The sequence below is a fragment of the Rhopilema esculentum genome, chromosome 4 (assembly GCF_057945365.1).
Source record: "Rhopilema esculentum isolate cy_ngs chromosome 4, ASM5794536v1, whole genome shotgun sequence".
In the NCBI taxonomy this organism is placed as follows: domain Eukaryota; kingdom Metazoa; phylum Cnidaria; class Scyphozoa; order Rhizostomeae; family Rhizostomatidae; genus Rhopilema; species Rhopilema esculentum.
The window spans coordinates 9,843,708-9,865,386 of record NC_142818.1 but is presented as its reverse complement, the minus strand read 5'-3'; the positions used below and the strand labels follow the sequence as shown (position 1 = coordinate 9,865,386).

At 35.6% G+C, this 21,679-nt stretch overlaps 2 protein-coding genes across 2 annotated transcripts in view; one reads left to right on the top strand and one right to left on the bottom strand.

The window, feature by feature from the left end:
- The window catches only part of LOC135691102 (eukaryotic translation initiation factor 2-alpha kinase 1), a 16,753-nt gene extending 9,243 nt beyond the window's left edge, over positions 1-7,510 (top strand). The window contains exons 10-17 of the mRNA XM_065208863.2: positions 611-810; positions 1,483-1,576; positions 1,680-1,780; positions 2,193-2,328; positions 2,680-2,771; positions 3,695-3,832; positions 4,390-4,485; positions 4,885-7,510. Coding sequence (XP_065064935.2) covers positions 611-810; positions 1,483-1,576; positions 1,680-1,780; positions 2,193-2,328; positions 2,680-2,771; positions 3,695-3,832; positions 4,390-4,485; positions 4,885-4,995 — 968 coding nt within the window. The 3' untranslated portion in view covers positions 4,996-7,510. The remainder of the gene's footprint in view (positions 1-610; positions 811-1,482; positions 1,577-1,679; positions 1,781-2,192; positions 2,329-2,679; positions 2,772-3,694; positions 3,833-4,389; positions 4,486-4,884) is intronic.
- Positions 6,480-21,679, bottom strand: LOC135691106 (copine-3). Its single transcript, XM_065208868.2, has 15 exons — positions 21,319-21,679; positions 17,066-17,245; positions 16,730-16,795; positions 16,553-16,627; positions 15,879-15,962; positions 15,307-15,396; positions 14,266-14,448; positions 13,743-13,802; positions 13,097-13,230; positions 12,251-12,305; positions 11,638-11,692; positions 10,536-10,669; positions 10,016-10,179; positions 9,295-9,364; positions 6,480-8,232 (listed from the first exon to the last, which is right to left on the bottom strand). Exons 1-15 carry the CDS (start codon positions 21,517-21,519, stop codon positions 8,137-8,139), a joined length of 1,647 nt encoding a protein of 548 aa, XP_065064940.2. The 5' UTR covers positions 21,520-21,679; the 3' UTR covers positions 6,480-8,136.

The following is a 21,679-nucleotide window of genomic DNA, read 5'->3' as shown; positions in this document are numbered from 1 at the left end:
TCTTCGAAGCTCAGTATTTGTATTCAGTACCTACAAGCTACTGTGTCCTTAACTGTTCTCGTAGCCACAATCTTGCCTTTTTGCAGAATTTTCCAGTTCAGCGTGAATGAAGTATTTCCGCTGTGTCAACCGTGTTAAGTACTTTCTAATATCTTTTAGAGTCAGTTTTTTATTGTTATGCTATTTTGAATGTTAAAACTGGCTGAAGTCTGTTTCTGAGCACATGCAATTTTTTTTACTTAAATTCATTGAATGGTGCTACTTACATAGACGTGAAAACATAATTTGCTGCAAAGGAGATGCCCGCCAAGTGGGAGTCCCCAGCGAATAAGTTACGATAGATTGCAGATATGTTCATTCCTTGAAATTTTATGGCTAACTTCCATTGGGACTCATGCTTTGGCAAAAAGAGAAAAGTTGTAGTTGATATTGTCTTTCTGGTTTGGATTAAAAACGGCTGCCTTTGGAGCTCAGTAACCTTCAGTATTTTGTTACGATATCTTCTGTCACTTAATTGAAATATTTTCCTAACTGTAACATTGTTTTAGCTTTAAGTATTCTTTACAATCTTTTTCTTTATAAATTTGATGTTGATCTTTTTGTTCTTTAGACTTTGGTTTGCTGCAAAAGGGACACCTTAGTAACACTTTCTGCAAAATTAAAGACACAATTACCAGTAAAACAGCATTTCATTGTCGAAAACGCATGCTGACTGCAAACCCTGATTTCAGAGCTTCTGATAAAAGCGATAATCTAGCTGTCGTAAGGCGATTATCGCCCCAAACCTCTGGATTCCAGGACGACCTTTCCGTAAGTATTTCTGTAAAAACACGGGTCAAACTATGTTTTCTATCTTTTTTACTTTTTTTAATTACTTTATCTAATTTTTTTGCTCTTATTCATACTTTTGCATCCCTCCCTAATTAGTTTCTCAAAATTTTCTACTCTTTAACCCGACCTATACAAACATGCACCTTGAATTTCAAATAGGCCATTAAAAGTCCCCTGTCGTTTGTCCTCATTCAGTGAATTATCTCTTTAATTTGTAGTATTAATTAATTTTTATCTTTGATCCGGCCCAAACTGCTTGAAATTGATCCAGAGTAGCTGTAGAAAAGTGGAGCCAATTTTTTTCTCTTTATACCAACTTTTTTATTTTTGCGATTTAGACCAAATTTTCCCCATACTGTAATGAAATAATTCCGCCTTTTGTCACATGTCATGGTAACTGCATCGATTTTAAAGATGCATTATATGGGACATAAATTTTGTTGTATATCCTAAAGTTCAGTTGGCGGAGCTAATGATAATAGAATTTAAGAGAATCCCTGTTCAGAATGTAACATTAGACAAATTTTTATCAGTGCTAGTTTCATGGACATTTTTTAACATAAGGAAAATCCAAAATGTCTAAGCTAAGACTCCTGGTAATTTCTTCATCAGTATTTTAAAATAATTTGAAGTTTTCTTCTTCTTTTTTAGACCATTGCAATTGTTATGCATATACAAATGGAATTGTGCTCAATAACATTGAAACATTGGTTAACTGACAGAAACGAAACAATTTCAGATCATGGTGGGTTTTTTTGGTGTTGATGCATATTTCTTTATTCTTTTCTATTTGCAAAAGTGAGTTAATGCTTTACTTTTGTATTTATACCTGTTTATTTATTTGTCAGGTGGACAAGTTGATTGGAGTAACAACTTGAGAATCTTTGAGCAGATATTGCACGGGATTGACTACATTCATCGACAGAGCCTCATGCATCGAGATTTGAAAGTACGCTCTCTGAATCTTCCTTTTAGTATGCATGCTGCTAGTCTGGCCACATTCAATTCTGGAATTAGGCCCTATTTTGCCACAGATCTTTCTAAAAAAGAGTTAATGTTCCATATGCATGCCAAAAAGTGTTCTGCTACAATCAGTTTTAATATGTCTAGGCCATTTTGTTTATGTAATTGTTTTCTGAATGCAGGGTAGTATTCGCCAGGTCTAATTTATTGTTTCCCAATGCTTTGAGATAAAAGCCAACACGTACAATTTGGTTGTGATTTGAAACTGTCAAGATAGAGCGGGGCTGTTCCTTTTGAGCTGAACATCGATTTGAAAGGACTCATCGCATCAAAGCTCGCATCTTTTTGTTTTGCCATGTTAATGTAAATTGTTATTACTGTTTGGTCTCACTTTGCAGCCCTGCAACGTGTTCCTGAATCAGAGGGATTGTTCAGGAGACATCGGGGTTAAAATTGGAGATTTTGGTTTGGCCCGCGATGCAGTTTTCAACCCAATGGACCGTGAAAGAAGAAACGCGTTAATTGAACTGTTTGGTACGAAAAAGACTTTTTTATTTCAATCTGTTAGCCAAAAAGATGGAATAAAAACACTGAAATACCAATTTCAATACGTTAAATTCTACTAAAAACCTATTTTATTTGTTACCCTGTCATAGGGTAGTTGATAAGGCTAGTGTTTATATCTATCAGGGTAACATAATGGCTTTGTTCGTTTCGTCATTTTACTTTCTCTGCATAAACAACGGTGTATCCTAACACAGCTGCCTACTTCTAAGTTTTTCTGTGACTTTTTTATCTATGACAGTCAATTCCAGATGGTCTCATTTTTTCTTCCGCTTTTCAAAAAGGCTCCATAATCTTTTTAATCGTCCACTTGCTTCTTAGATTCGGATAACGGACAGTTGGCGACGAAAGGGGTTGGTACCATAACGTATGCAGCACCTGAACAATTAGAAACTAATACATACACCAAAAAGGTAGCTGCTTATTTTCGGAGTTTTCTCCATTTATGTTCAATTATTGATCAATTAGTAGCTTATCTATCCATATTTTGGATGGCAGAATATTTGGTTGAGTGAATCTTCCTGGTAATGTTATTGTTTTATTGATGTCTCTTTCCAGTGAAGTAGATATACTTGTTATTCATCTTTACATGCTATTCGGCATAACATTACCATGTGAGCAATCTTCTGATGGCTTTGAAGAACAAATATTATAAGCTTTTTCGTCTGACACTCCTCAGAGTATAAAACGTCAGAATAAAAAACGCAAGCACAGGACCGGTATAGTTTTCCAATCTGTACCGCGATCCACAACTGGATATATATTTTCCATCTTGTTCTTTCGGACCCTTATTCTGACGTTTTATGCTCTGAGGAGTGTCAGAATAAGGAGCCTTTAGTATGCTGTAAATTAACAAATATTATATAGATAGCTTTATCACACTGCCTTTTATTGTATGTCAGTCTTAAAGAATTTTAAAACAAGATTTGCTAACACCATCATCAGGAATGTCAAACGATGTGTAGCCACCAAACATTTGCTCTTCAACGTCGCTAAACATGCAACTGATAAAAATCTTTCAAGGGACCTATTGGAAGGCCAAAAACCACATGGCTTAATATAGTTCTGAATGGCATTAGATAGTATCCAGATATTCTGCTAGCTAGACATAAACGATGATATAGACAGACTTGTAACGATATAATAACGCTATTAGCAGCATTATGTCAACCAATTGGAGAAAAGTTCAATAAGATTTACGTTGAAACCTTTTGGCGTGGTACCCTGTCCATTTTGTCATTTTTACGGCCTTGCCACTTGTACTTCTAACGCTTAATGCTAACGTAGCAAACACTATTAAAATTTTTGGCAAGATTTCTATTCTTTCTCTTTTTAGGCCGATATTTATAGCTTAGGTATAATTCTATTTGAATTGTTCATGCCGTTCAAGACCGCCATGGAGAGACACGAATTGTTTAGAGGCCTACGCAAAGGAGATCTGCCTTGCCAAATTATGGAGAGATGGCCACAAGTGGTAATTTCGCTTTTTCCTACGCCTAAAGCCCTTTCATGCTCTCACTGGTTTCTCAATGAAACTGAAAACAGAAGCACTCGATTGGTTCCCTGTGTTGGCCTGGCCAATCGGACACCACTTTTCCTTACAAGCTTAAGCGTAATGCGTTGTGTTTGCTTTTGATGCAATTTTGAAGTCACGTGGTACAGAAGGCTTTCTTACAATTAGCTCTACATCCATTGAATGCTTGGTAGTATAACGGCTGGCTTACATGTCTTGTCAGATTGCATGTACTGTCATGTGACCAATGCTAGTTTACTGGCAGTGACTATGACTGAACAAAGTAAACTTTACAGTACAAGTAAAGAACAAATCGGGCAACGAGGTTGATCTTTGATTATCGACGGATTATTAAGAAATAGAGCAGTGTTTTACTCTGTTTAATGTAAACATGGGCCTAAAATTATTGCTTATTTGCATAAATGCTGCTGAAATGCTATTTAATTTCGCTGCAATTTGACTTTGACCTGAGTTGGTTTAAAATCTTCTTCTTTATTCTTTTGAAATGCTTTTCCTAGGGCGATTTAATCTTGAAGATGACCGAGCCCAGCCCATGGAAGAGACCAGATGCACGTGCAATTTTGAAAATGCCGCTTTTCCAAGACAAGGACAATGTAAGTGGGCCAATTATTATTCCCTTGCTTCAATCAGTTGTTTATGAGCAGTTTTCGTGTGATTAAATTCCTTCTACACAATGTTCTTCGTCCTGTGCCTTGATATTTCTTTTGCGATGCAGATTTCCATGTAACTCTACTTGTACCAGATTGATTTGTGCTGTGCACAATCCTTCTTTTATTCATAACCAGTTTGAAGTAGCAAAAGAATGCATTTAGATAATTGGTAACCGGACTATGGCTATGTCGTATGAATAACAGTCGTCTTGAGCCTGAAAATCAGAATAGTAGCTTCAAACATTCATTGTTTACACACAGAAGCGTGCAATTTCCAGTTTAGCAATATTTAGTCATCTATTCAGCCATGGGCATGCTTTGAAATAGTCTCAATCTTTGCAGATAATTTCCTTTCTTCGCTTTGACTTGCAAGAGAGAGACAAAGAAATAGAACGTCTAAAGAGAGCGTTGCGGGATATGGAACTGAAGGCTAGTGGCGCAAAGAGACCTTAGAATAATCACAAGCAGATATAAGGAAAGTGCTTTCATTTGTCTGTTTGTGGTTATGAAGCCATGATGACTGTGAAGTTTGATTGTGTATCACTGGTGAAAGACGGCAAGAAATGTTTTGATAACAAATTAGGAATTTTTAACGTTGTTGTTTAATATTTGTATCATATTGAATATTTATGCAAGCAATTTAATACATGCCAACACAAATGTATGACCAAGAATTTATTTTTTACATGAATTTACAATTTGAAGATCTAAATTTATTCATATATGCGCTGTTCCAGGCCCACCAGTGACTCAATTTTGACTTCAGATTGTTTACACGAATGCAGTACGAAAGCATACCTTAATGTTTTCCCCTTTTTATGGAGACAGTGATGCTTAGACTGTGTCGAGGTATCAGATGCTGTAAAGATCTAATAAAAACCTTCTTACCACCTACTGACGGTACCTGAACCATGGCCATTCTGCAGTTACCATCCCTGCCTTCTATCAGTTCAACAACTTTGCAAATCTTCCAAAGTCCATGTTTCTTTTGGCTACACTTCAACAAAACAATATCATCAACATTATTTTTTACTTTATCTGAGTTTTGCCTTTGCCTCTGAGAGGGAAGTTTAGTTTGACAAAGATGTTTAGGCTGTTAAAGAAATTGAAGAAAACTCAATTAAAGAAAGAAAAATCATTGTGCTCTTACCACTTCAAATTTCCATAATGCCATTTGAAACTGTTAGAAAGCATTTCATTTTGAAAAAAGAAGTCTTCCTTTGCGAGAAGAGAATGTTTATTTATGGAGAACAATTTTTGTAAAAAAGCAAACCTCAAACATTTTGCCAAGAAATATTTATAAATTGCCAAAAAATAACTGTGTTTTAACCAATTCTGAATCTCCCGTTTGAAAAAACAAGAAATCTAATTTGATAGGAGAATCTATCTTTGGCGAGATGAGATTGTTTTGTTATGGAGGTCAGTTTTTTTATAAAGTGGAGAAGTTGCAAAATTGTTATTGTATCAAAACGCAGTCTTTAATCCGAGACAATTTTTTATGTATCTAATTTTGTTTACTCGGCTCCTACAACAGTTCAATGATCTTAGGAAACTTTTGGCTAAAAATTACCATTTTGAGGAAAAAACGATTTGATATCCTGAAACGTTATAAAAATCACCAATAGGTATTACAGATTGTCGCCCTTTAAGGAGCTTTATATAGACCAACTTTCCAAAACAAATACGGTTTTGGTACAGTAGTAAAGTAGTGATAGTGCCTGTTTGAGAGGACACTTGGAGGGTGAGGTAAGTTGCCGGTTGTTCATCACCTTGTCTTCACCCGGCTCATAGCTGGGCACAAATTTGACTGCTAGGTAAAGAGGGGGAGATTGACCAAGACACAAACATCAACCTGACGGATAATGGCTTAAACTGCTAGGCCACGTCAATCAACGCGGCCTGGTGTTGATTCGATAGTTCAAAAAGAAATAATATCCTTAGAGTATACTCGATTCTTACTACATATGGTATTTTATTAAATCAACGGATAATCTTAAAGGTGTAAAGTGTCAAAATTAAAAGCATACTTTGATATGTATTAATATTTAAGTGACAATGAAATTAAGATCCTTATAATTAAAAAAGAAAATAAACCCAACAACCAGCAAATTACCCGTAAATATGTTTTACAAAATATATGTTATCAATACCTTGCTAAATTATGAAGCAAAAACTAAACTTATTTTTTATAAGAAACAATACATTGACGTTCAGGCTATCTGTTCTTAATTCTTTTGAAAATTTGAGGTTGGATAGCTCTCAATTTGTTCCGACATTGTCTTAGTAAAAGAAATAGGCTTAAAATTTCTACTCTCCTTTCTTTGGTGGGATCTTGACAGGTCATGCCAATAATTGGAAGGGTATGTAAACAAACTTTGTTCAAAATTTCATTTCACAGCACCTTTGCCTCAGCTTGTTTTTACTTTGTTTTTTTACCAGTTTCGAGGCTCGTGTTCTTATAAACCTGTTTTTATGAAAAAGGAGATTTTCATAAAAGGAGTTAAGGGAGATTTTCTCTTATTTGCAGTTGCTTCAAGGCGTGTACAGAACTATTTTTCTCTCCTGCATATTTTACGCTTCTTTCTCACAAACCAACTAACCAAGTCTGCCATTTGAAGTCTGTAAGCTCTATTCTTTGATAGAGTATAAAATATTACATTAGGTGGTCACTGGAAAACGTAATAACCGAAGCACAGTATATCACATGATGCGGTCACTGAAATACCTTAATAATCGGAACACAGTGTAATATATCGCATGACGCGGTCAATAAAATTTGGTAACCAGAATAGGATGTGATATAATACATGAGGCAGTTACTAGAATAATTAAATAACCGTAACACAGTGTAATATATCGCATGACCCGGTCAATAAACAATTGTTAACCGGAATATGATGTGATATAATACACGAGGAGGTTACTAGGAAAATTAAATACCCGGAGCACAGTGTAATATATAATATCACGCAGTCAATTAAAAAAATTGTTAATCGGAATAAGATGTGATATAATACATGAGGCGGTTACTGGAAAAATCAAATAACCATAACCCAATCAAATTTGCCTAATAAGAATTTTACTCACAGAGCGTTTCCCGAAGAGAAAATTTCGTTCCGATTAAAGTAAGCAGTGGTGATATGATAAAAGTCTTGGGGTGGGATCGGAAGGGTGGGATCGGAAGGGTGGGATCGGAAGGGTGGGATCGGAAGGGTGGGGTCGATCAGATCAATCTGATCGCCCACTGCATAAGTTTAGGGGTGGGATCGGAAGTATAATTAACTTAAAGTAGCTAAAATGATCAAATTCACACGATTTTTGCAAGTTAAGATAATTGTATCAATTGCCAAAAGTAGGAAGGGGTGGTGGCTGGTGAACAGTAGGCTGTGCCTGAGTTGTTAGTTTTGGCCGCGCATTTATCTTTTTTAAAGTATCACTGATCATCTTTGGCTGGCCTATTAAAAATAATCATACTATGTCTTTTTGAAGCATGAATATGAAATTTCAGCGTGAAATTCTTGCATTTCAAAATTTCAACGTTCAGTTAGCTAAACAAGGAAAGATTAGAAAAGCTAGAAAGTATCTGAAATACTACTAAATATTTGGGGCTATCCCTTTCATCTTGAAATATGACGTGACTTGAGCTGGTACTTCTGCGAGGACACATTTTGCCAAGGAATGCGGAGGAGCCTTCAATTAAAAAAAACGAATACACGTAACATTGAACAAAGTTTGATGCATTAAGTCAAAACAAAATATGAAACAACCAAATACAACTGTCGGCAGCAAAACCCAAATACGATTGAATTGCGCAAAAATATCAAGAATCAAAAAGAGATGATAAATAAATTTCTTAGCTCAAAACACATCAATTAAAGGTAAGGTAGCGGGACAAACAAAGGATCAAAAGCCTAGATTCTGCAAAATACGCGAAAACAAACATGTTTTCTCCTGGTAAGCGATCCAAACGTACCAAAAGTAACACGATAGCTCCAACAGGTATGAATACCTGGCCCCATCCACACAAATATTCTTGGCGATAATTTTTTTCTGCATTTGACGAATACACTACTGTATCCGCAACGTTATTGATTCGGGCTCCAGAGTGAAAATCCAATAACGTGTGGACAAATCAAATAAAGTGTGGACGAATCAAATAAGGTTCGGATGAATCCGATAATGTATGGACGCTTAAATCCAATCTAATAACGTGCGGAAGAATCTGATCGTGTGTGGACGAATCCTATAACACGTGGACGAATCAAATGATGCATGGACGAACCAAAGGAGGTTTGGACGAATAAAAGAAGGTTTTGATGAATCCGATAACGTGAACGCTTGAAACCAATCTAATAACGTGCGGACGATTCTGAACATGTGTGGACGAATCCTATAACAAGTAAACAAATCAAGTGACGTATGGATGAATCAAATAAGGTTTGGACGAACCCAATAAGGTTTTGACGAATCCGATAAGGTTTTGACGAATCCGATAACGTGTAGACGCTCGAATCCAATCTAATAACGTGCGGTCGAATCTGATCATGTGTTGACGAATCGATAATGTGTGGACATTCGAAACAAGACATTTTCAATATGGTGAGGTAATTCTGGCTTGCATACTTGATGGTGCATGCTCTGAAGAAAGTATGGAGAGTGGATTGATCCTCGGACACGAGTTTGCTACTTGCTACGTGTGGATTGATCCTCAGACACACCTTTTAGTAAACTAATTAATGTTGTGTGACTTACCCCTTTAAATTCTCTGAAGGGCACAAACTGAACAATATCTCTGGCAGCTGTTTTCCCGCCAAATGACAACCTGTGTTGAATGTGAATGATTCTGAAAATAATTTGCTTTGGCCTCCATACGCAAAACAGGGCAGGGCAAAGGCAGACAGAAACAAACAGAAAGCTTAAAGGTAATTGACAGGTACTAAAGTGGCTTAAGCCACCTATCATCAATATCAGCCAATGAACAAGCTTGTGAGTGTTACTACGCTCACTGATTGGTCAATCGTTGATTGACAGAAGGTTTTGGCCAATTTAGTATTTTTCGGTTGCCTTTAACAAGGTCTTAGCAAGGTTCTAAACATTTATTACATCTGGAAAAGTGGTCATTTGTCAACTCTCCCAACCATAAAAATATCAGTCTACTCGCCTAAATATTGCAATGAAGGGAACCATTCACCTCTTGTTTTGGTGACTTCAACGTATGATCCAAAAACAACTTAGGAATATTTACATAATATATTTACATAAATGCAAATCAATCACAAAGAATTACAGCAGGAAAAAGCTTGATCCATACTTCATATAAAAGGCATAAAAATATTTAAAATTTCTCCATCCGAGTGATATTATATTTTCGTTCGTTTATTTCCGATATTTCACGGGGAGGTTATTGGTCATTCAGCCTACTGGACTTTATCCTTACAAAATCTTGATGAGATCAAGACGACCTAACAATTACCGTTGTTTGTCTGCGTCGAGATACTCCATATTTGAAAAATTTGCACTTCCAACACCAACAATAATGATAGACAACGGCAGGTATGAGGCTTCAACAATGGCTTTGATTGTTTCATCCATGTCTGTTATTTCACCATCCGTTAATATCAAGAGTACGAAGTACGCCTGTAAAATAAAGCATAGTTTCGACTGATTCTGCATTTTGAAAGATATTTCATATTCTTGTTAGCGGAACCCCTTATAATTACAACAGAACGATGCTGAACAGCTACACTAACAGTCAGAGGTGGAAAAGGAGCTGGCAATAACAATGTTGGCAATGTCGGCAGGCATGGCAGTGTAAATCACGTGATTGCATATTTGAGCTTTCTGATTGGCTCATTTGCATGGGATATAAACTGTCATACAGACAGCTGAATTTATTGCCAGTGAGCACTTTTGTTTTTTTGCATTTTCTCTTCCTCCATAGAGACATCTATAGCATTATAAAATTACAAAAAAATCTTCTAGAGGAGACTTACATTAGCTACCCCCGTCTTTGACTCCTCTGCTGCGAATCTACTAACGTGTCGAATAACCGGACTAAAGTTAGTTGGTCCGTATAATTGGACTGAGCGCAGTGCATTCTGGTACGCATCAAGTATTCCGTTTAGTCCTGAAAACGTACACATGTAATTGAAAATGGTAAAGCAAGAATGTAGAATTTATTAACTGGCAATTAATAAAGACGTTAACAGCGCGAGGAAAGATAAAAGTCAATCATAATATATAAAACCGAACTCTAGAGCGACTTTTAGACTTTTAAAGTGAGATAAAATACCGAACTCTAGGGAAATCGTGGAGACAATACACTTAACAATTTGCTTTCATTTCATTTATTGCTTTCATGCAAATGTTATCACTAAATACTAAATCTTATTACCAAATCAAAGATATCGATTGAGTTCATATCTCATAGATTTTTTGCAATTCTGGAGATGGATTCTTGTAAAACATTAAAGCAGCATAAATGAATACCCTTTTGGTGCTCTTGAGCAGCAAGAGATTTTTTCAAATATCAGATTTTTCAGTGATGTTGAGTCTTTTCATATGCGGACACAAAACTAACGCTAGCACAAAATAAATAGTGTGTGGCATTATAGGTAAGTCAAGAGCGCACGAAAAATCGAAATTTCCTGATTTGGATATCTCGATTGTTTTTGCTTCAAAGAAACTTATTTGAAAGTGTTAGGCAAAAAATTAAGAAAAAAAACATGAAGTCCGGAGCTAAGCTTATTGTAAAACACTCAAGTAAGACAGAAAAGCAGGTTTTTAATACGATCCGAGATTCAGCACCTCATCAAGGCAAAGAAACCAGAAACCTTTTTAAAGGGGTGCTAAAATGGCGGAGACATAGACATTACCTTTAGATAAAGGCTGCTTTTAGTATACGAATAAAATTGAATGGAATTTAGTGTACGAAGAATTGGGTAAACTACGTGTTTGAGAAGATTGAGTTTAGAAAATGTTAAGATGCATTGATTCAACGAGGTTTTGACTTCCTTAATCAATCAAGGAAAATTTTCAAGACCATTGAAGATTCTAAAATTAATGTCTCATCTCAATGTGATAAAATTTTCTTACCTGCACAATAGGGATTTGCAAAGTCGAAATTGAGTGGAAATTCGTGATGCGCTTCCTGTGATGAATAAAAAGAAAATTTACTACAACTGCTTTTAAAAGAATGTTATGTTCATAGAAGGAATCCAAAAATAGGCATAAAATCAACGTTAGTTACTCGGACCATAAACCATTTTTCAATTTTATTATAACCATTACACATCTAAATGTCTAAGATAACAACGGCAAAAGTTTACTTCGAAAGAAGACTTTAGAAGAAAATTTTGATCGTAACTGCATGTGTTTCTTTCTGTTTCCCCCATTGTTGTTGTAGTGGTTAATGTTTATTGTTATGTTGTCTAGATACTTCGTGTAAGATATATAAAGTTAGAAATCATTAGTGCAGCAGGCTGTGAAGTACGTTGCTGTTTATGGTATGACTCTGGTTTGGCTATAATTTTTTTATTATGATAGTACTTTGACTGCACTGCTATTACCTCGAAATCACTCACAAGATAATATACAGTACTCTAAGGTCCGGAATAAGCTGAGGGGGTATTATAAAACGGGTCGACTTTCAAAAAAATTAAAAATTGAAAATTGTTATTTAGTGTATACAATTAAACTTCAAACTTACCGCAAAGTTTGGTGGGATTCTAGCCCCAAAACCAAGGGCAGGAAACATTTTATCCCTAACCAAATAAAGAGATGAAGAAAGTCATGTAAAGATAAATTAATTTTTTTCATCTTATATATATATTTCGCTACATATGAATTTCTATACCATATCAATGATATTTTCCACTATCTACTGCAACGGGTTAGAAGTGATGGCCGGCATGACGATGTGTGCCTTGCTCAGCTTGAATTATGGCATCCTGAGCAAGCTACATTCGTATTGCTTTTCATTTTCAGTTAAAAATAAGACAAAGTAACATGCATGCACTCTTTGTATCACTCTATATATTGAAAAGATTACTCTATATATTTGCTTCTAAAACTTTTCAAAGCAGGAAGCCACCTCGATGTTGTGAATACTTTGATTTTTCAGTAAGTAAGGGGCAACTCCATTGTTGGCCCTTACTTACGTTTTCAGTTTTTGCTGAGCAGGAATGATAAGAAATCGCTATGAAAAGAAAAACGACAGTTTCAATTTATCATAGCTTGAAACTGACAAGATGATATAAGCAGTAGCAAGTTTTTTGCAACTTCCAAATAAATTTGTCCATAGGTCAACATTGGCTCAAGAATTCAAGTGAAAACAATTTAAGTTCACTGGACAAGCAAGTTCGTCTTTTCATTTAGGCGTTTTTCAATCTATGGATTAATCTGCCTAATATGGCCTTATCTATGTATGAATCTGCCCAATCTGTGAACTAATCTGCATAATCTGTGGATGGATCTGCCTAATCATATGTCATCATACATGCTTTATACTATTAAATATGATAAAAATATAAATAGTATATACATAACAACGTACGTATCATAATCTTGAACTACTTCGCCGACTGAGAGTAAAGCGACCGTGTACTCGTTGGGTTGGTACGGGTTTATGTAGTGTAGTGAGGTAGTTGCATTAGGATTACCATTGGATGCTGTGAAGTCAATGGCAACCTAAAATAGTAATGAATGCTGCTATCAATCGACAATGAAAACTTAAGACTAAATCACCATGGTTCACTTACCCAATGGAAATTATTGCAGCATCATTATTGCTATTGTCACCTATTTCTGGTACTGTCTCCTGTAATATGGCTAAAATTTTTAAAACCCCTTAGCAATGGTGATAGTTAAATGATTTCTCAAATAACCAGAAACTGTTACACATTCCACAATAGTTCACTTGCATTTGTGAAACGCCAGGTTTTCTTTCCAGATTGTCTTCTCCAGGCATACATAAGGTTTTTCGGAGATATTCACTAATAAACTATTACAAGAATACTAACAAGAAAAAAGTAAACCTAGGATGTTTTTAAGTCAAACTAGACAAAAAATCTGATAAGTATTGTTAAGACTATCGAGCAAGAAAATGATGCTAGGAACTTGGCATATGCTGTGCCATAAGCAAATCAATTTTGGTCAAAAGACTTGTACTTGAGATTTCGTAAAGTTTTGAGAAATCTTACCGTAAAATGGATTTGGCAGCCATGACTCAAATAATCAACAAATGAATGTCCTTTCAAGTACTGAAAGATTAAACAAAGAATGTCAGACAGAAGACAATAAAATACCAAAGAGGCAACGTATGCGCTTTACTTGCACTTAAAACAATACTGAATAGAAAACAAACAAAAAATAAGTGCAAAATTTTCCATAGCTCAAAATATATGATAATATTGAATGTGGTATTGCGGTGATTAGAATTGATGCTTTTTGTACGACATATTGCTTTTCTATTCTGAAAAGATATATAGAGTCTTGAAAAAATCATGCTTTGCTCATAAAAAGGCTGTCCAAATGTGTCCAGAAAGACATTGCAATCAAATGATGGAATGAGGAAAGATGCTGAAACAAATAACATTTTATACTTTATAATTATCAACACTTTCTTTTTCACTGCGCAACAGATATTTTAAGCTTTCCTCAATTTCATCATTCGCCAAATAGCACAAAAGGCATACTAAAAATTTAAAAAATGGCTTAACTAACCTTTGAATATGATAAGATGATGATCCCAGAATTCACGTAATTTTTCTTCTTCTGTTGCTTCTTTGGGTTAATGCATGGTAAAGATATCTCATGCTTACTTGCCTCAATCATCTGGCGAACATTGGTTGTGCAGCTGCCAATCAAATCATGGCCACCATCATCATCATGATCATAACAGTCAATCTAAAAAGGAAATGGCAACATTTACAAAAATAGCTGGGGTGAAGTGATACAAATTGATTAAATCTGCAAATATCTTTGGGATATAGATTTTTTCTCATCTTTCCTATGCAGTTTTTCATTTCTTTTATAAAGAAATATAAGGTGCGGCTTTGAAGGAGACCTTTTGTGCTATAAACTGGACAAAAACCAAGGACATTGACAGAAAACTAATCTTGTTCTTCTATAAATAAGTTAAATATAATTAGTTAAGAAAACTTCCAGGTAGTATTCATAGAACTGCTTTGCAATCATTTGAAGATATGTCTTGGCTGGAGCGTAATATTAGATTTTGTATTGAAATTGAGCAGAATATTAGATATGTCTTGGCTGGAGCTTTTGTTTTAGGCCACACTTGCTCCTCAGATGCCAAATTCTACAGCCACTAATGTTTCTGACTTCTTCTGCAAGTCTTAATAGGTTTCAGCATATTCCAAAACAAAGTTCTGTCCAAAGCCTGAATCTTTAGAACCAATTGGAAAAACTTTCATGTGCCTAGCAGTTTATATCTGGGAAAGTGATGAACAGATTTAGATTGTTTATCTGTAGAGAGCTTGAAATGTGAAACCACCCACAAACTGCCACTGGCCAGCTTTGATCTGGTCTTTGACCATCTGTTAGCATCATGATATCCAGCGGGATAGTGTGAAAGCTTGCTATTTGTGAAATACAAGATATATACTCCGTTATTTTGATTGATGGGTGAAAACCATTTATTCAATGATCTTGTGCAAATATTTGGCAGTATCTCAACTACTTTCACTATCTGCTATAAAAGAATAAATAAATTTCAAAGAAAATGATTAGGGAATTGCAACTTACCTTTATAAGTCTATCCAGGTCACCATTACAAAGTTTCTGGACAGAAATCTCAAAGGGTTTCCAAACTGGATCCAGAGTATTCTTTATGACCTAATAGAAAAATCAGTCCCTATAAAACTAAGTGAAAAGAACAACCTTTTATTGCATTAAAGCGAGATTCTTCCAGACTCTTATAATTATTGAAATAATAATTATGTAATTTATAAAACTTTTTAAATCCTGTTTGAAATATTCAAAAAATTCAAATTTGTTATGTAAAGGGTAATTTTTTTAGTGCTTATAATGAATCAATTTTTGGTTTTTGTTCATAATTTCAGTACAGTCTTTTGATTGATGTTGATGTTAAGATTAGGGATCATTTTGGCCTACAGATTTATATAGGAAAAATCATGATTTCTAGTAAATACATATCAGCAATGTATGAAGAAGACAGAATATGTCTTGTGCTAGTAACTGATAAACAAAAGTATGTTTTAAAAACAAAAGTATGAAGATTGCAAGGATGAAGTATTGTCAAAAATATGACCCATTTACTGATTTCGCTGAATCCTGATTTATCAAAAATAAAGTACCTCTGTTCTATGTACAAGCATGAAACCTCCGTCTGCTGATGATCTTGAAAACTCCAGAAAAGGATCTGATTTTCCAAGAAAATCCTAGAAAATAATTAAAAAAACTAGATACCTTCATTTAGACAAAAAAGTTTAGTAACAGACATATGACTGTCCTCAAGAGTGTAAAGGGAACATGGTATTTGTATTTGTTAGTAATTCCACCGAGAGTATCTTGAAAGATAAACTACAGTTGAATGAACATAACAAAACAACTTATATTATCAGGATATATTACTAGGCCACATTACGTAATCAGCATGACTAAGCAAGGCTTATCTTAAAGTGTCAATCAATGATACTATGAGTCAAAACATGATAATAGTAAATGTCTTGTCAGTTACTACCAAGCCTCCAAAGGTAGTCTTTAGAAAACCGGAAGCATGTTTATTGAGTAGTGTTCTGGTCTTTCCTCTAGAGGTAACCATACCTCTCAATTCCTACAACCTTAACTATGAAGAGCAGGGGACTCTCTTAAAATTTATTGAAGAATGATTATGCAACCTTAATTATAAACAGCAAGGGAATCCCTTAAAATCTATTGAAGAATTATTATAAAAAGTTAGGAAGTTTTGAAATTAGGTGCAACTTTAGTCACTTAATCATCACAACATCTAGAATTGTCATTTCCTTACCTTTTTATCCAACTTATTTGCTTTGAAGGAAAGAGAAATCATATCTGTATTGCTTGATATTTCCTCACATCTTATCTAAAAGATAAAAAAACCATCATCAATTAAGCTGTTAAACCTTTACCTTGAAAAAATTACAGAAGTACAAATTTATAGTGATTAATAATTTTATTCACTCACTGTTATTGTTCCACAGCGACCAGATTGAGACCCAAGTTCTTTTGTAAATTTTCTGGAGGAGGCAATCTATTAAAGAAAACAACAATTCTTTGAAGATGATTTTACTCCACATATAAATTATCTAAATCAATTTCTAAAAAATTTAAGTAAACATTAAGTTTGGTAAAACTCTGGGCATATATATTATTCTAACATATTTTTCAATTTTAAAAATCTTTTATATTTCTCAGAAAGATCCATTCAGTTCATTTGCAGGTTTCAATGCACTAATAGACTCAATATGTATATATGAACAACTTCATGAAGAAATAATTTATTTCAAATATTAAAAGTTACTTGGGAAAGGTTGCATTCAATGGAGCCAAGAAAATCTGCACTGTGTAGACTTGATCTGGGGTCATCAGCATCATAAACACTGATCTTAACTTTCTGGACTTCCTCAAAGAAGTAATCCACAACAAACGGAGTGGCAAAATTTGGATTCTCTGTATCCTTTATTGTTTCAGTTCTGCCACACTGCAATAAATTTTTTGAAAGTGATCATTTTGATTTGCAAAGTAAACAACTAATGATAAAATCCATTAAAATATTTGTTAAAAACATATCTTCACAGACAAAATTTGTATTTTAACATAAGATCACAGTGTCACTACAAAAAAGTGTTTTAGTTTTGATCATCACAGCAACAAGTAGTAGCAATGTCTTAACTACCACAAGATGTTATGACTTGCCCTCAGACTGAAAAATATTTTTTGTGTGCAGATTATTTTTCCTGCTGCTTATGCTTGCCTAGAACTATAAAGACAATGGCTTAACAAAAGCCACAATCACAGCAAAATGCTTGTTTAAAATGTGATGTAAATAGGCTTTGGTTAGTAGACAAGTTTTTCCATGAATCTGTCTTCCTTTAAAAATATTTTCCATTTCTTAAATGATAGTAAAAAAGTTAACCTTCTGATTGCCCTGATCTAGTCTAGTAGGGTTTTAAAATTAAAATTGCATAAGAATTTATGTTGCCAAAACAAGCATTTGTACAGTTGCTTACTAAAGTTACTTGGTGAGAGGTATCTCATCAAACTGCTGTATGACACAACCCAATCAATTTCATGAATTTGCCCTTGTGAAGCTACAGACTTGACTCTAAGGGTAAGAGCAAAAAAGCAAGCATACACTAGCCTAATAACGAGCCCATTATTCTAAAGGAATTAAGAATTATTCTAAAATACTCAACCATATTGGTAACGTTTCCCCCAGTATAAGGCGCCCCAGTATACGGTCCAGCCCCAGTATAGGGATTGTCAATCAAGATTATGTTCTTAAGTGCCGCCAAAGCCGTTTCGGTTCGTTATCGTCGCGATGATAGATAGAAGTTATTTCAAGTCACAGCGGCTTCTCGGCCAGTAGACATTCAGCCATACACTTTCAGCAAGCGGCCATGTTGTAACAGCCGTACTTGAAAGACATTCGCGTAGCTCACCTTTAAAATATTATACCTTTAAAACTCATACAAAATATAAGTTTAGTTGTTTAAGTTTCGTTTTATTTTGCTCGTACCAAGTTTTGGTGCGACTATCGAGCCGAGTAACGTGGGAGCCTTTAGCAAGAATATAGGGCTCGCTCGTTCAGCTGACAACTACGGGGGTCAAATTGTTTCTAGGATACAGTTTTGAAAAAATCTTGACTGAAACTGTTTCGCCGGCCAATTGAAATCGGTGCACTTGCGTTTAAACTTTATTTGTTTTATTGTTTTGTGGGGTTCCTGGTGTTTAATGTTGCTTGCCTTGTTTATTTGACGAGCATTGACTGGGGATTTTTATGAACTAGAAGTTAGAAGAAAGAGGGTTTCGCTATGTTCTCAAGGTTGCAAATCAACCTTTTGATTATATGCAGCATTCTGAAAATCAAGTCCACATGTCACATTGCGTTTTTTGCTTGTTCAAAATTATCTTCCCCAAGAACTACACCTCGGTTGTGGGAGACACGCGCGGGGCCTTCACCCCCGGGTCAGACATAGAGAATTCTCAGAGTAGCGCGGACCTCTGTACACTTTTGCATAAATTTTGCCTCTTGTATGACCGATTATACCTTTAAAACTCATACAAAATATAAGTTTAGCTGTTTAAGTTTCGTTTTATTTTGCTCGTACCAAGTTTTGGTGCGACTATCGAGCCGAGTAACGTGGGAGCCTTTAGCAAGAATATAGGGCTCGCTCGTTCAGCTGACAACTACGGGGGTCAAATTGTTTCTAAGATACAGTTTTGAAAAAATCTTGACTGAAACTGTTTCGCCGGCCAATTGAAATCGGTGCACTTGCGTTTAGACTTTATTTGTTTTATTGTTTTGTGGGGTTCCTGGTGTCTAATGTTGCTTGCCTTGTTTATATGACGAGCATTGACTGGGGATTTTTATGAACTAGAAGTTAGAAGAAAGAGGGTTTCGCTATGTTCTCAAGGTTGCAAATCAACCTTTTGATTATATGCAGCATTCTGAAAATCAAGTCCACATGTCACATTGCGTTTTTTGCTTGTTCAAAAATTATCTTCCCCAAGAACTACACCTCGGTTGTGGGAGACACGCGCGGGGCCTTCACCCCCGGGTCAGACATAGAGAATTCTCAGAGTAGCGCGGACCTCTGTGCACTTTTGCATAAATTTTGCCTCTTGTATGACCGATTATACCTTTAAAACTCATACAAAATATAAGTTTAGCTGTTTAAGTTTCGTTTTATTTTGCTCGTACCAAGTTTTGGTGCGACTATCGAGCCGAGTAACGTGGGAGCCTTTAGCAAGAATATAGGGCTCGCTCGTTCAGCTGACAACTACGGGGGTCAAATTGTTTCTAGGATACAGTTTTGAAAAAATCTTGACTGAAACTGTTTCGCCGGCCAATTGAAATCGGTGCACTTGCGTTTAAACTTTATTTGTTTTATTGTTTTGTGGGGTTCCTGGTGTTTAATGTTGCTTGCCTTGTTTATATGACGAGCATGAAAAGTTCGGCTAATTTAAACGTAATTGACATTAATTGACAGTTTTGATTTTGGTCATATATTGTTTGTTTCATTATTTAGTACTGGCCAATAATTTATCAGCCATTCTATGTCCAAATTTTGCAAAAAAGGCAGTGAGAGGTTATAGAGGCAAATTCTTTCTCTGCACATTCAAAATGGCGGATATGTGGATAATATTATGCTGAATCAGCAAAAATTAAAATAACTATAATATCTGAATGAGCAAAGATATCAACTTGAAATTTTCAGGTTATTTTCCTCTCAAAATGCTAAGTATCTGATAGGAGTATCAGGAAAATTTGAGAGGGTGCATTACATGACTGTCCCTCATTGGCATGGAATGACCCTGTTACAATTATCAACATATCGCAGTCGGATTTATTTATTTTCAACTCTTTACCGTAGTTCTGATTAAGGAACAGGGAAATTATTTCGGCAGCCTCTTCGTAGCCTTCACCTCCGCGCGATGCAAAAATTTCGATTAGAGTAATATCCTCTTTCAATACTAAATTCATATTTTCTGCATAAACGGACGGTAATTTTGTATTCCTAAACATTGCTAGCTTTTCTGCAATTGACCCATTTTTTAGTGAAGCTAGTAAGAATTTATTCAAACTTTTCAAATTAACGTCTACTGCAACTTTCTTTTCGCATGGGCTCTCAACTGGTTTCAAACAAATGGGTTTTCTTTTCCCTTGTAAGGTTGCAGACTCTTTTTTCCTTTTAGAACCCTTACTCATAGCCATTTCCTTCCTCTTTTTATTCAGCGGGGCATGTTGTGATTCTGTTTCGCTTCCAACTGCAGTGCAATTTTCGCACTGCAATGTTCTGCCTTTTTATTACTGCTTGGACACATTCTACGTGAAACCATTCATTACAACTATCGCAAGCAATCATTGGGGAACCCCGTTCATAAAAATCCCCAGTCAATGCTCGTCATATAAACAAGGCAAGCAACATTAAACACCAGGAACCCCACAAAACAATAAAACAAATAAAGTCTAAACGCAAGTGCACCGATTTCAATTGGCCGGCGAAACAGTTTCAGTCAAGATTTTTTCAAAACTGTATCCTAGAAACAATTTGACCCCCGTAGTTGTCAGCTGAACGAGCGAGCCCTATATTCTTGCTAAAGGCTCCTACGTTACTCGGCTCGATAGTCGCACCAAAACTTGGTACGAGCAAAATAAAACGAAACTTAAACAACTAAACTTATATTTTGTATGAGTTTTAAAGGTATAATATTTTAAAGGTGAGCTACGCGAATGTCTTTCAAGTACGGCTGTTACAACATGGCCGCTTGCTGAAAGTGTATGGCTGAATGTCTACTGGCCGAGAAGCCGCTGTGACTTGAAATAACTTCTATCTATCATCGCGACGATAACGAACCGAAACGGCTTTGGCGGCACTTAAGAACATAATCTTGATTGACAATCCCTATACTGGGGCTGGACCGTATACTGGGGCGCCTTATACTGGGGGAAACGTTACCAACGTTGCTCAAAATACTTATTCCTTTAGCATACACTGAAAAATGCAATTATCAAACCAAAATAACAAAATTAAATGAAAACATAACTACCTCTTGCCACTTTTTGCTAACTTTGTTGTACATGTGGAGTACAGCCATGGGGTCTGAATGTGAAGTTGCATCCATTTTCAGCAATCCTGTGCATGAAATGTACAGTTCCATTCTGCTTGCAGGCATCTGTTGGCTTGGTGCTGAAGGTGGGTACGGCGCACTTTGGTATCCGGGAGCAACAGGGTTGCGTACAGCAGCCATATTTTCTTAAGCTGTCTTCAGTGTGAAATCTTTAGGATGTTAGTTAATGATTGAACAAAAAATAATTTAAAAAATAGCCCAGATCTCTAGCATCCTTGAGATTATTTCCGGCTTTATAGGAATTGCTTTAACTCCTGCTTTCAAGGATCGGTGTTTGTTT